This window comes from Heteronotia binoei, chromosome 4 (assembly GCF_032191835.1).
Source record: "Heteronotia binoei isolate CCM8104 ecotype False Entrance Well chromosome 4, APGP_CSIRO_Hbin_v1, whole genome shotgun sequence".
Taxonomy (NCBI): domain Eukaryota; kingdom Metazoa; phylum Chordata; class Lepidosauria; order Squamata; family Gekkonidae; genus Heteronotia; species Heteronotia binoei.
This window is the reverse complement of record NC_083226.1, coordinates 138,276,112-138,289,937: the sequence shown is the minus strand read 5'-3', so window position 1 is coordinate 138,289,937 and position 13,826 is coordinate 138,276,112. Positions and strand designations below refer to the sequence as shown.

Here is a 13,826-nt window from a genome sequence, read left to right as displayed (position 1 = left end):
TTAGGGGTGCTCCTGGATCCCTCCTTAAATATGGAGGCCCAGATGGCGGCCACCGCCAAATCAGCCTTTTATCACCTTCGGCTGATAAGACAGTTGGTCCCCTACCTCGAATGTAATGACTTAGCGACAGTGATCCACACAACGGTCACCTCAAGATTGGATTACTGCAATGCCCTCTACATGGGGCTGCCCTTGTCTCAAACCCGGCAGCTTCAACTAGTGCAGAATGCAGCAGCCAGGTTGCTATTGGGTCTTCCCTTATGGGAGCACATTCAGCCTGGGCTGAAAGCACTGCACTGGTTGCCTATTGCATACCAGGTTCGTTTCAAGGCCCTATATACCTTTAAGGCCTTATATGGCCAGGGACCTGCATATCTTAGGGACTGCCTTTCCTCACATGTTCCCCGGAGAGCACTTTGGTCTGGATCACAAAATCTGCTTTCAATCCCCAGTCCTAAGGAGGCCAGGCTCATGACAACTAGAGTCAGGGCCTTCTCTAGTGGCCCCACGCTGGTGGAACGACTTGCCAGAAGAAGTTAGTGCCCTGCAAGAGCTCATACAGTTCCGCAGGGCCTGTAAGATGGCCCTCTTCCAGCAGGCAGTTGTAAACTAGATTGCTGGCCACTATAGTCCTCAAGAAACATCTGGCCCACCTCTTGCAAGCTGCCCTGTAGCAGCAACAGAAAGGATCATCTAAGATCTGCCAACAGAGAACATAAATTTGAATTTAAGACCATACCATCAAAATGTTAACTTTTTATGTTTTTAAACTGTTTTATGGTTTTTATGTCTTTTATATGTTTTATACTCATGCATACACATAAGCATGTAAGCTGTCCTGAGCTCGCTTCAGCGGGGAGGGCGGGATATAAATGGAACTAAATAAATAAAAGGTAATAAAAGTTGCCTGTCAATTGCTCTTGCTACAAGTCTAGGTAAAACAAAAGGACATATATTTCCTAGTGATGTTCTTGTCCACCTAAATTTACTTTTTAACATGTAACTTGTTAAATTACTGAAGTGACAGACCAATAGTGAGAATCTTTTTACTGTATTTCAGGAAAGTTGCCCACCATTACTGATGTTTTCATTTACCATCCTCTTAATACATTCTGAAAACTGCTGATGTACAGTGTGCAATATTCTTATAAGTTTTTACAAATATTTTATAGTCAGCTCTTGATGTAATATGGATAACACAAGTATTTCTTAAGACACTTTCTGGCACATGCTTAAAGGAAACTCTTCATGAACAGCAACTGGAAGGCAAAAATAACAATCCAACCACTTCATTTCATTTTTAGATCTGTCTTAAGATTTTAACTGTTCCTGAATCATAATATATGTGCAGTGTGGGCTGGTATAGTATATCAGTTCAGTACAAATGCTGCAAAAATGTAACCGTTACTGAAGAGCCTGGAAAAACCCCTGATGTTGCCAGCCAAGTCTTGTGCCTTTTAGTTTCAGATCCTTCAATGTTCTTTGTTATCTCTTGCCAGTTTGTGTTGCAGAAACGTCAAGTTACTGAAGATTTCTAATCACGTCAGCATTTGGAGTATATAGATTTCTTCCAAATATTTTTTCTAGGAATATATCTATTACATATGCAACTAAGCCTTAACTTGGACTGCAATAACTACTCAGTAATGGAAATATGGACCATCTTAGTGGATTTAAGTAGTAATAACCTATATGCTGGTAGATTTTTCAGTGTCAGATTTTTTAAATGCTGATTTTCTGAGACATGCATTTATTTAATCAAAAGGAAGTAAATTACTTTAACTGAATCCTTTCAAAGTACCTAAGATTAGACACACTGTAGAGATTTAAATGAGTTACTTGGCCAAAATAATTATTAGTGAGTACTTATATTTTGGGGCTGAATTGATGGATGGGTACATACACCAGCTGGAAGCACATCTTAAGGTTTGCATTTTGACAGGCTGGGAGCAGTTCAGGGATTTATTTGATGACACCAAGATCCTGAAATCCCACTATACTTAAATCAGTTACAGCACATGGCTTCTTGATATAGAAGAAGCTGTTTCCATTTTCTGTCCTCTTCTGTTTAAATAACACTGCAGAGGCTTGCAGGTCTTCTGCATTGACCACATTTGGCTAATTTATGTTTTCTTTGGTGGCATTTTTTACAGGACAGAGAAACACTTTGGGTTTTTTTGGGAATTGGGAGGATAGGTTATGGGATTGCAATTGGAGACTGGCTTTGCCAACATACTCTGCTGTTTAATGTGACAGAACTGCAGCTGCACAGGATACTCAGAACTAAATAGCATGCTTCAGCTTATCCAAGTAAACAGCTGGGTAATGATGCTCCAAAGGGCTTGTTTTCCTGGGCAGGCTAGGGGCTCTGCTTTATGCCAGTGGCAGTGCAAAGCTGGTGCTGCTCTGGCACTGATCAAAGACAGGGTGCATCCAGTGAGGTCTTTGGAGTGTTAATGCATTTTAGTGCTTTCAACACAAGTGGCCTTTCTTATGCTAAGTGTCTGCTAGTCATTATAGCAGAAATTGAACTACAGTACGTCTCTGAGTATCAGATGCAAATGACAAGGGAAGACACACTTGCCTTCACGCTCTACCTGTAAGCATTCACCAAAAAGCTCTGCAAACAGTGTGCTGGACTAGATGAACCTTTGATACAATCCAACTAAGCTGTTATGACGTTGTTTGCATTTAGAGTTCAAATCCCAAATAAAAGGCACATCACAATTAGTTATCCAACCATGACTGTAGCTCTTGCTGCCTTCAAAATGACAGGGAAGGCTTCTTCTATCATGTATATATAGCCATGGCTCACAGAAGTAAAGTTGTCAGAGAAAAGATAGCCAGAATCAATATTTTAATTTAACAGATACCATGTCAGGTTTCCTGGTGGATCTGAGTGAGCCAGTTAAGTTAGACAATTAGATATGACGAAAGGAATTTTTTATCAGTAAATTACTATATTTATGGGTAAAATAGACATTGAGAAACATGCCAGCTTGTTTGACAATGTTGTCATAAAACTGGTACAGCACAAGATGACCTTTGTTTTCCAATAAAATGTTTTAATCTTTTAATTGCCTAATAAATCTGTGTAGCACTGATTAAATTCAGAAGTACTGCTAACTGAAGCTAAATTCAAAAATTGGAGTACTAGTCTAAACATGAAGAGGCAGATTAACTCTCAAAAGCCTAGATGATTACATTGCAAAACAACCACAGATTGATACGTCTTGGGAGTTGTTTTTTTTTAAACTTTATCCAAAAACCCAGAGATTTATTTAAAATGTAGTTACAATCAATGGTCCCTCTAAGCCGTAAAGTCGTGAGCAAAAATTCTACTCCATGAGCAATTGGCATTAAAGTTGTGAGCTCCTGCATTATGCTCTGGGGCCATCCTCCCTGAAGTACGATAAAAATGTGTGAGCTGGAGGCTAAAAAACTGTGAGCTAGCTCACACTATCTCACCTTAGAGGGAACACTGGTTACAGTGTAATTGATACATTTCAGAGGGCTGTGCATTCTGACAAAATAATGGATTGGTTACCTTTTCTCTTGCTGTTTTTTAAAAACACTTTATTTGTTTTAATATATTTTTACACTTCAAAAATACTCACAGATTTATTATCTGGTTCGTGTTTATTATTAGGAGATAAGTATTTTTAATCCTGTTCAAACCTTCCAAGTAAAAGGGAGCTTTACAAATGCATTTTATATAGTAACATTTTTAAAGTGATGGATTGAGGAAGAAAGAAATTGTTTTTGCAATTCCCACTGATACTTGCTAATGGGGCAAATGCTTTTGAACAGGATGTGAATCCCAGGAATTTCAACCAAGTCTGGAAACTGGCCATTCCTGGAGGGAAGCAGGCTACAGATTTTTGTGGGGTGGGGTTCCAACAAGTACTTTGTATGACAGAAATAATAGCATGAAAAGTGTTGTATTTATTTGTTGTATTTATTTATTTGTTGCAACCTGATCCTATGCATGTTTACTTATTAGAAAGTTCCACTGAGTTCAGTGAGACTTCTTGTCAAGTACATACAATTGTAGTACATGCTACATTTGAATAGTGCCCTTTTTCAGGTGGCTTATTAGGAGTTGTTCCCCTTTCGTATCACAATTGTCCTGGGAAAGAGTTGAGACTGAGAATCATTTGACCAAGATTGGCTCCTGAGTTTCCTGACTTAGCTGGTATTTGGACCTTGAACTAAATAAAATACAGAATCATACTTGTTTACTGTATAAGATAGGATATTCTAGCTGTTCCTAGATTCAGCTTTTTAGAGCCATGTAATCTGTTGCCATTTAACAATCAGCAGTCCAACCCTTGGTGAACATTATTTCCTGGATAAAGGGAAGGGATATTATATAGCTGTGTTTTTTTCCAGTAGGAAAGAACTTTCCAAGCATTACTCAATGTGCATTCAGTACAAAAGCTGTTCTTTCTATTAAAGTGACTAGGTAATACCTTTTGCCCATATATAGCCTATAAGGGAAAGGGGGTTGTTTGTCATTACTGGATATGCAATTTAAGTTCAAGCATGGTTGTGGGGGTTAAATTTGGTTCAAGGGTCTGTCATGGAAATGACATAGGGAGTACCTTTTTCTTTATAAAGAATTTACATTAGGATACTTTCTGAACCCCCGCTAGTAGCTTACCTATTAAACTGACTGGTACAAAACCATCCATCACACACAGTTTTTAGGAGTATTCTAGCACATTAAGAATGTTCTTGTATGTTAACAGAATTCTAACCAAGACAAATCTAGGCATACTCCTGGGTTCTTGGGCAACTATCCATCCTAGCAGTCAGCCAGTAGCATAACTAAGGAATTGAGTCTTTAGGTGGGGCAGTGCCGATGTCGAAGCCTTTGGAGCATGCCCATTATTGAGGCCTCTGCTTACCAGCAGAAAGGGCTGTGGTTCAGTAGCAGAGCATCCTCTTTGCATGCAACACATCCCAGATTCAATCCTTGGCATCTCCAGCTAAAAGGAGAAGAGGTAGAAGATGATGTGAATTACCTCTGCTTAAGACTTTGGATAGCCACTGCCAGTCTGAATAGACAGTACTTACTTTGATGGGCTTTGATGGTTTGATAAGGTAGCAGATTTCATGAGTTTGACAGATCCATACAGTCTTTTAGGACAAAGCGTGCTATCTTAACCCACTTCAGGAGCCATGTAGACTCTGGCTAGGATAACAAGGGAAGAACAGGAAAGTTCCTTGAGGTTCTACAGAAGGTTCATGCCCCTAAAATTGTTGAGCAATTGCTGTTCCAGAGCTGTGGTGAGGGAACCACCCTCCCTTGTCTCCAGAGAATTATCTGCATCCTCTCCAAATTATAATTCCTGAAATTCTTTGGAGAGAAGTCTTGACAACTAAACTAGTATAAAACAGACACATTTGGTGTTGATGTGCATCCAAAGGTCACATCTTTATTTCCAAGCCTCTACACAAAGTACTTTCTTACTGAAGAAGCTACATTGTTTATAGCAGGTGTGGCCAAACTGTGGCTCAGGAGCCACAAGTTGCTCTTTCACACATATTGTTTGGCTCTTGAAGCCTGCACCACCCTGTTGATTGGCTTGGAGAATGCACATAAAGTTAAAGTTGCTTTCTTTCTACCTCCACCTCTCCCATCTTCCTTCCTTCATCTGATGTTCATGTCTTGTGCGTCTCAAACATCTGACGTTTATTCTCTGTGGGTCTAAGCAAGTTTGGCCACCCCTGGTTTACAGCTCCTGGGTTGATAAGTGAATGCTACTTCAAATCCAGTTTGGAGATAAAATTGCAATGTTGAAACCTTTTTTCGGTGCAGATGTAAAAGCAGTTTCTCACATAATCAGAAGAATTCTGCTGTATCACACTGTCAAAGAATTTCTGGTATTTAGTCTGTCACAGCTTGAGGGCTCAGCAGGGTAAAGCTTGGTTTATTCTGGTCTACCCAAGATTAAGCAATATTCTTACTTGAGAAGAAGCACAAGACACATCTCACATTGTTCCTTACAAAGTACATTAAAAAATCCCAAGGTAGAACTGGACTTTATTTTGTGTATGGATTTAACTAATGTGATAACAACCGTTACCAGTAATCGAGGTTGGCTCTTTAAGAAACGGCTGATAAATTTGTCTGTCAATTTTTTCTGAACTGTTGTAGATTTTAACTTTAAGCCATTGTTTAGGGTGTTTTAACAAAGTAGGCCTGAGAGTTTGCGTTCAGATTTGTGTTATGCTGCACACATTTGTTGTTTCCACTGTTCTAGCTTGAGAAGAATAACACATGAATCAAAATGACTTTGTGCCCCAAATAAATCCTGGAACAAATTGGGGGGGGAAAAATTGCAAGTTCTTCTTTGGAATATTCAGAGGTATCTAACAGCACTCCTTCGGAGAAAACTATTTAGCTGGTTTAGGCTCATCTAATTATATCTATATAAGATATAGATATAAAATCTGGGTTGCATTGAGACTATCTTGACTTTAAAAAAAAAAAGCTTGGTAAGAACTTTAGACAAACTTGAGCCAGTTTGGTGTAGTGGTTAAGTGTGCGGACTCTTATCTGGGAGAACCGGGTTTGATTCCCCACTCCTCCACTTGCACCTGCTGGAATGGCCTTGGGTCAGCCATAGCTCTGGCAGCGGTTGTCCTTGAAAGGGCAGCTGCTGTGAGAGCCCTCTCCAGCCCCACCCACCTCACAGGGTGTCTGTTGTGGGGGAGGAAGGTAAAGGAGATTGTGAGCCGCTCTGAGACTCTTCGGAGTGGAGGGCGGGATATAAATCCAATATCATCATCATCATCATTACTTTTCATTTTTAAATGCAGATTAGATAGAAGGGATGACATTTATGCTTTTTGTTAAAATTCATTTACATAGCTTAGTGTTTTCTGTATAATTGTGATTGTTTATTTAATTTGCTCAAGGATAACTGGAGTGATTTTAAATAAATATTAAAAGAAGACATTGAGTGATTGTTGGCTGGGATACAGGGGTTTCACCTAAGCCTGGAAAAACAAACTTCTGACTTCTCTTCATTCAAAAGACTGGCATGTGTACAGAATGATCACTGAAGAAACTGACTGTTCTTCTTAACAAGCTTCTGGTTTAATGGTTATGTATTGCTTTAAAACAGACTTTGGTTTCCATTTGCTTGTTTTAAGTGAGAGCAACCCTGTAAAAGAACCACTGATATTTTGTAACCCTATAGGTCCCCCCCCCTCTAAGCTGGTTTGTCTTTATATCCTTGCAATTAAGAAACTGTAAGGTACTGAAGCATGTAAAATCTTAATTGTTTTGAATGAGACAGGAACGAGTTTTCACATCTGTTCATACCCTGAAATTTGCTAAGAAATAAGCACATAATGGCTTTGACTTAAAACCTAGCAGACATTTTAGACTTCAGGGAAAATAAGAGTAATACATTTCATACTGAAAGTAGGTACCAGGTTTCAGGGTGGTTTTTAAATTACTTTTATACAATATAATTAAAGTGGGTGCTGCTGACCACTTCCCTACAATGACATTACTTTCTAATGTCACCTCACAGTGAAGGCTCATGTGGAATCCAGCATTATGTATTTCACTTTTTTTAAAATATGCAAGACATTTAAGTCAGTTGGGCCAGGCCAATCTTACCCAGGAATACAAGTAATTCTGCTGTTTTTCCATCTCCATAGTATTGGAGTCAGCTTTATCTGCCTACAGTCCAGGTCTCGCCAAGTCCTGTTGAGTTTGTCCTTCATGGTATTACAATATTTATTCTTTCTTCTGCTAAAATCCTTGACCATGTCCAGGGTGCCAGTCTAGCAGTAGAACTGTAAACAAAACCATGGGGTGGGGGGGAGTTATCTAGACCACAGTCTGGTCATGTTCCTTCTTGATCATTGAATTGTCTAATTTTGGACCATATGTTTTTCTTTTTTTGTATAATGTTTCGTTTCCCTAAAGCACATTGCACTTTTGTTCTAACTTCTGTTTCTTCATCTTGCCAGGTCTCTTCCTTATCCTAGGCTTGATCTTGTACCCTGCTGGCTGGGGTTGCCAGAAGGCAATAAGCTATTGTGGACCTTATGCTTCTGCTTATAAACTTGGAGATTGTTCCTTGGGTTGGGCTTTCTACACTGCTATAGGTGGCACGGTCCTGACCTTCATCTGTGCTGTTTTCTCTGCCCAAGCTGAAATTGCCACCTCTAGCGACAAAGTACAGGAGGAAATTGAAGAGGGGAAAAACCTTATTTGTCTTCTTTAATGATCCAAGAAATCCTTCAATGTCTCAGGTACATTGAGTTCAAGTGGCTTAGCAAATGGACTCTGCTAACTGAGTGATGGAGACATGAGCTTCCTGAAGACCAAGCACTGTGCTGTCACTTGATGATCACTGAGGACTATGGGCAGAATAAGAAGACAATGATGCTACAGAAATTCTGGAACCAAGCTACATTGGCAGAATGATGCAAAACTCATGATGGCTTCACATTTATATGAACAAGTGCCTGACAGTCACAGAAATTATCCAGTCTTTTTGACATTCAGCACCATGAAGGAATGTTAGAAGTATTTTGTTGAAAATGCCAGCATTTTCAAGTATGCACAGAACAAGATGGCCTAAATCAGGCTTTGATTTCAAGGGCTTTTGTCTTTAATTACCTGGTCGGTGGTAACATTCTCCATAGCAGCTTTTTAAAAAAACACAGCTGGTCATGTTGTGTAGGACATGTGGAAAGGTTGTGCTGAAGAAGCAAACATTATCCAAACTCAAGCTAACTGGGAGGTGGGAGGAGACTATCTAGATTTTTGTTTCAGCAGGGACAGGTAAGCAATAAATCACCCAGCAAATATACCTGAGGCAGAGAGCTACCACAAAGAAGTACAGGGTAATGTAGCAGCCAGAATTAAGGCTAAATTTTGTTGGTCCCATAGTACAGGTGTACTTTGTAGTTGATCTACCTATATAGAGTAGGCAAAGCAAGTATTCTTACTAGTATGAAGTAATGAGCCCTTGAAGTTGTGCTTAGGCTTTGTCCAGAAGCAAGCTTTGTACAGCAACAGTCGTTGGTGGGCATAGCCTGAGACGTTCAACAATTGCCTCTTGCTGTCATTTCAGCTACAGACTGCCATTGTGCTAATACCAACACAGATATTAAAGAAGCTACAGTATCCCATATGAAAAACCGTGTTAAGCTGTAATACCTCTGAAAAGCTCTTTTTACAGTTGTATTACATCTATAAGAAAAGCTGATGAATGCCGTCAACAGACATTCAGTAATGTTTCTACTGCATTTCTTAGGATTTTATGAAAACCCTGGGCCTGCCGTGGTGGGGGAGGGCGGGATATAAATGAAATAAATAAATAAATAATAAATAAAAGAGCTATGTGCTGCAGTGGTGAATATAGAAGCAAGAAGGGCTACCTAATGGTTGACTTCCAAATTTAGGAATTGCATTTGCCTTACTAACATTGATACTGTGCCTCTTGATAAGCAGATCACACAAAGATGTGAGGACAGAGCAAGGACAGAGCAAAACTCCACATCAGCCACTAATGATGACCACTTATTTTTATTATACCATTTTTTAAACTGAGAGCCAATGAAAAGGAATGTCTGCCCCTCTAACTGAGGATGGCTGCACAATCTTTTAACCACTGTTATACAAGGCAATTGTGAAATAATAAGTAACAAGCTACCCACATACATATTTTGTGGGCTGTTACCATCTATGCTACTCTGTTGATTGACAAGTTGCCTTTGCAAAGCTGATGCTGGTGCCATTTGTTAACACGTGTGTGTATCAACATGGGTATCTCAGGGCCGTGAAGGGGGCAATACTAGACATGCAAAGCATAGTAAATGTAAGGATGTACTAAAACTAGAGAAGACATATAAGTATGTAGATGAGAGGTTTGCAGCTCAATAAACAAAATTTCACACTATGATGCTGGGATCTAGGAAGCAAAACAACTTATTTTTCCTAGTTTGCAAAACCAGCAGATTATTCTTGTTCTATTATTTGTAGAGGTGCAGAAAACAACTGAGCAGTATTGTGCTCACTATTGTGCGCATTATTGTGACCTGACAAGCAACTGCTTACCTTCGCTGTGTACTACTCCAGAACTTTTAAAAAATAGTTAAGCAGCAAAACCAACCCAATTTAAGGGCCTAATGGACTGCTTATCCATGCTAGTGGGCTGTATTTGGCTCAGTAAGTCATGCTGTGCAGAACTGGGCCAGGGCTGATATACTTGGGTAACTCAGGTGAAAAGCCTCTCTGAATTCACATAAAGAGTTGCTGTGGCCAAAATCTAGGTATGTATTATGGTTTTTCAAAGTTTCCTTTTCCAGTCATTTCACCTAATGCTAAAAAGCATGCTGGAGATGAGGCATAACAGCAGGTTAAAGGAACCCCCAGATTTTTAACATTCTCTCCAGAAAATTGGGTTATTTCAAAGGCTTGAATCCCACCTAGATTTTCACAGGTGTGGGAGCAATTTTTGTTGATCTGCCCCTTATGTGAGAGACATGCAATTCCATCTGAGTTATTCGTTGGGGTCCCCTGCCCCTCAGAAGCAGCATTTTATAGTGTGTTTTGGGTTGCCTCAGGGGAGAAGAATTGGTGAAAACTGCTCTCCTCTCCTATGCCTGGGGAATCCTAGGACAGATCCAAGCCAATCAGCTCCCAGCCTTTGTGGTAGAGCTTAAGGACTTAAACAAGAACTTGAATGAACCTGACAGAGCAAGCTGACTGATAACTTTTTGGGGACAGAACAGTACAGGCTGCACTTGATAATGGCTTGTTTGAAAGAACAGATTGGTCCTGCCAAATATTGTTTTTATTTACCAGGCCTCCCACTTCTCTGTTCCTCAGGGTTCCAAAGTGAATATATTAACTTTACATAATACCAGTGTTCCCTGTAAGCTGAGTTAGCATGAGCTAGCACACAGATTTCTAGCCTCCAGCTCACACATTTTTGTCTTAGCTCAGGAAGGATGACCCCAGAGCACACTAATTTATGCAGTAGCTCACAACTTTAATACCAGTTGCTCACAAGTTTCTGCAGCTTAGAGGGAACATTGCATAACACAATGAAATCCAATATGATAGCAAACATTTTCAATGTTAGCATGTTTTATGGCAAAATTTTCTAACAACCACAACTGAATGAAACTTGGTTCAGTTAGAAATTCCACATTCTGATTTGCATTATCTTCAAAATGCTTTTACTTTTAATCAGAAGACTAGCATTTGTAATCTAAGAACATTTGCAATAAACTAGTTTTCACCTGGTGTAACGAATGAGATTTGTTAAACTGTACACACAGGGAGACTTACCTATAATTTGGTTTTGGTCCTGACTTCATCTGTTGTGATGAACACCAAGTCTGTACTTCTAAAGCTTGTCAGAAAGTCCTGTCTTGGGATCGTATAGATGCAGACATACATACAGCAGTATTTGGACATAGTATCCTGACAATATCATCCTAACAAAATTCCCATTAACATAGTGGGGATTTCAATCATTTGCATATTGAGAAGAACCCACATTGTTTGCAAACAAATGCTTCATTAGTACACAAACGCAGTTAACCGTGCTTAGGTCTCAGTACATGAGCTGAATTGTGGTACATCATGTTTCCAAGAAAGGATTGTCTCATGGGGTCCCCCCCCCCATTTTACACAAATGGATTGCTACACTATCCCACTTGGAAATATGAACAAAATAGGAGTCAATAGCACCTTTTAAGACCAACAGTTTTATTCAGAACATAAGCTTTCGTGTGCTCTAAGCACACTTCATCAGACGAGGAATCTGGCACTCATCTGATGAAGTGTGCTTAGAGCACATGAAAATAAGTTGGTCTTAAAGGTGCTACTAACTCCTATTTTGTTCTATTTCAGACCAACACGGCTGCCTACTTGGATCTATCCACTTGGAAACATGTTTCACTGCCATCCTCAAAGTTTACAAGTGCATGTACTCAGAGGACTAAACTCTTGGTAAGTATCAAACATCCAGTGATTTAAGGACTCTTGAATTTCACCTGTGCAAATTCAAAAATGCTTTACAAAAATAAAATGTCAGCTTTGCAAGAAGAGAAATGTGACTGCTTCTTAATGTGTACTGCATTAACTCAAGGAACAGTTGGTGTTTTTAAACCTGTGTTCTAGATTTATTTTTTTTAGTATTTCACAGATTTTAAGCTAATATTCCTTAAATATCTGTGGTTGGATCACTTTTGTAAATGTTTATTGTATAATGTGCCATTGATCTTTCCAGAGGGTAGTAGTAACTTCAAAGGGTATACATAAAACTGTGTGTGATGTGCAATAACAAGATCAGAAATTAAGTGGTTTGAAAGGGACAAGGATAGTGGCTATTCCATGGACAAATAAAGCTACTATAATACTATTTAACGTTTATTATGTGCCAACTGTGTGCTTCTCTCTTTGGAAAGAAAATATGGAGTAACAATACATGTGATGATGAATCTCCAGAATCTTTTGAACTCTGGGTAATCCAGGCTTAATTATTTATAGCCTAAACTCTAAATGTGAAGGGTATTTTGATATTTAGCAACTAATAAGCTCATCAGGAAAAGGAAGTTAAGGGGAAGAAATGTTTGATGTGTATTATTGTCTGTTAACACACAGTAAAATATTTCTGTTGAGCTGTACTGCTAATTTAATGTGTCTACAATATAGCAATTTCTTTGCCTAATAAACAGTTATTAACCCCTGGAATTTTTTTGATAGATCATTTCAAATTGTACACTGATATTAATGGTAATCTCTCAATACTCAACCTTTTGCAAGACACATTAGAAAAAGGAACTACAAGAAAAGGAGACTTGTTGCTTTACTGGTCCAGTTGCAAAAGGAAGTACAAATAACTTATCAGCAACTGTCTGCTGAAGCTCTTTAAAGTCAAATGTGAACAAAATATACATATGCAGGTATAAGACTTGTAGTTTTCTGTTCTGATTTAATACTTAGAAATACCAACAGAAGCTGTGTTAACTAGCTAATACCAGCGGTCAGAAAAGCTGGGCACAGGGCTGAATTTGATACAAATAAAAGTAATAGATGGAAAAGACAGGGACTTAAAAAGTTACCTTATTTCCCAGATGCCATTGTACTCTATGTTAAAGCTTTGATGCAGAGAAAATCATCTATAATCACCACTCAGTAGGTCTCATAAATTTATAAGTGAATAAAAGTCAGTTGCATTGTATAAATGATTTAGACCTTAAATGAGTGAACTGCCTTAGGCATTCAGAATCCATAAAAGACAACTCTTTTCTAGTTCTAAGCACTAGGTAAATATTTGTTGATCTTAGAACTTAACTGACTTTCTAGCCCAGTATGAAGAACAGTAGCAATGGTACAATCCTATCAACTACAGCAGAATAATAAAGATACATTACACACTGCTTGAGATGACATTTTAGTGGTTTGATTGTCACAGAAGATACTTTAATAACACATTTTAATCATATGTTCCCAAGTAACAGAGAAAAATAACAGTTTATTGTGGCGGCAGCACTGTCAACCCCACATACCTTGAATAGAATCGCATCAAAGAATGCAGTGCAGAATCTACAGTTACTAATTTGTATGAGTTATATATTGAATTTCAATTATTTAGGGTATGATCCTTCCCCCAGTGTCATCAAGCAAGCCCCAGCCAATCCTTGGTATACTTGCTTAGGATATTATATGGCTCAATGGAAGAAGTAATTACAAGCAATGGGTAATATGAAGCTACACAAGCCCTTTCTAGGAGTTGCTGTAACCAGTCACAAGCAGTACTGGTAGAAGATGGCTG

General features: G+C 38.9%; 1 protein-coding gene across 1 annotated transcript in view; it reads left to right on the top strand.

Moving 5' to 3' along the window:
* Positions 1–8,684, top strand: part of LHFPL2 (LHFPL tetraspan subfamily member 2) — a 184,236-nt gene extending 175,552 nt beyond the window's left edge. The window contains exon 4 of the mRNA XM_060235860.1: positions 7,996–8,684. Within this exon, the coding sequence (XP_060091843.1) occupies positions 7,996–8,252 (257 nt within the window). The 3' untranslated portion in view covers positions 8,253–8,684. The remainder of the gene's footprint in view (positions 1–7,995) is intronic.
* Positions 8,685–13,826: the final 5,142 nt, after the last annotated feature.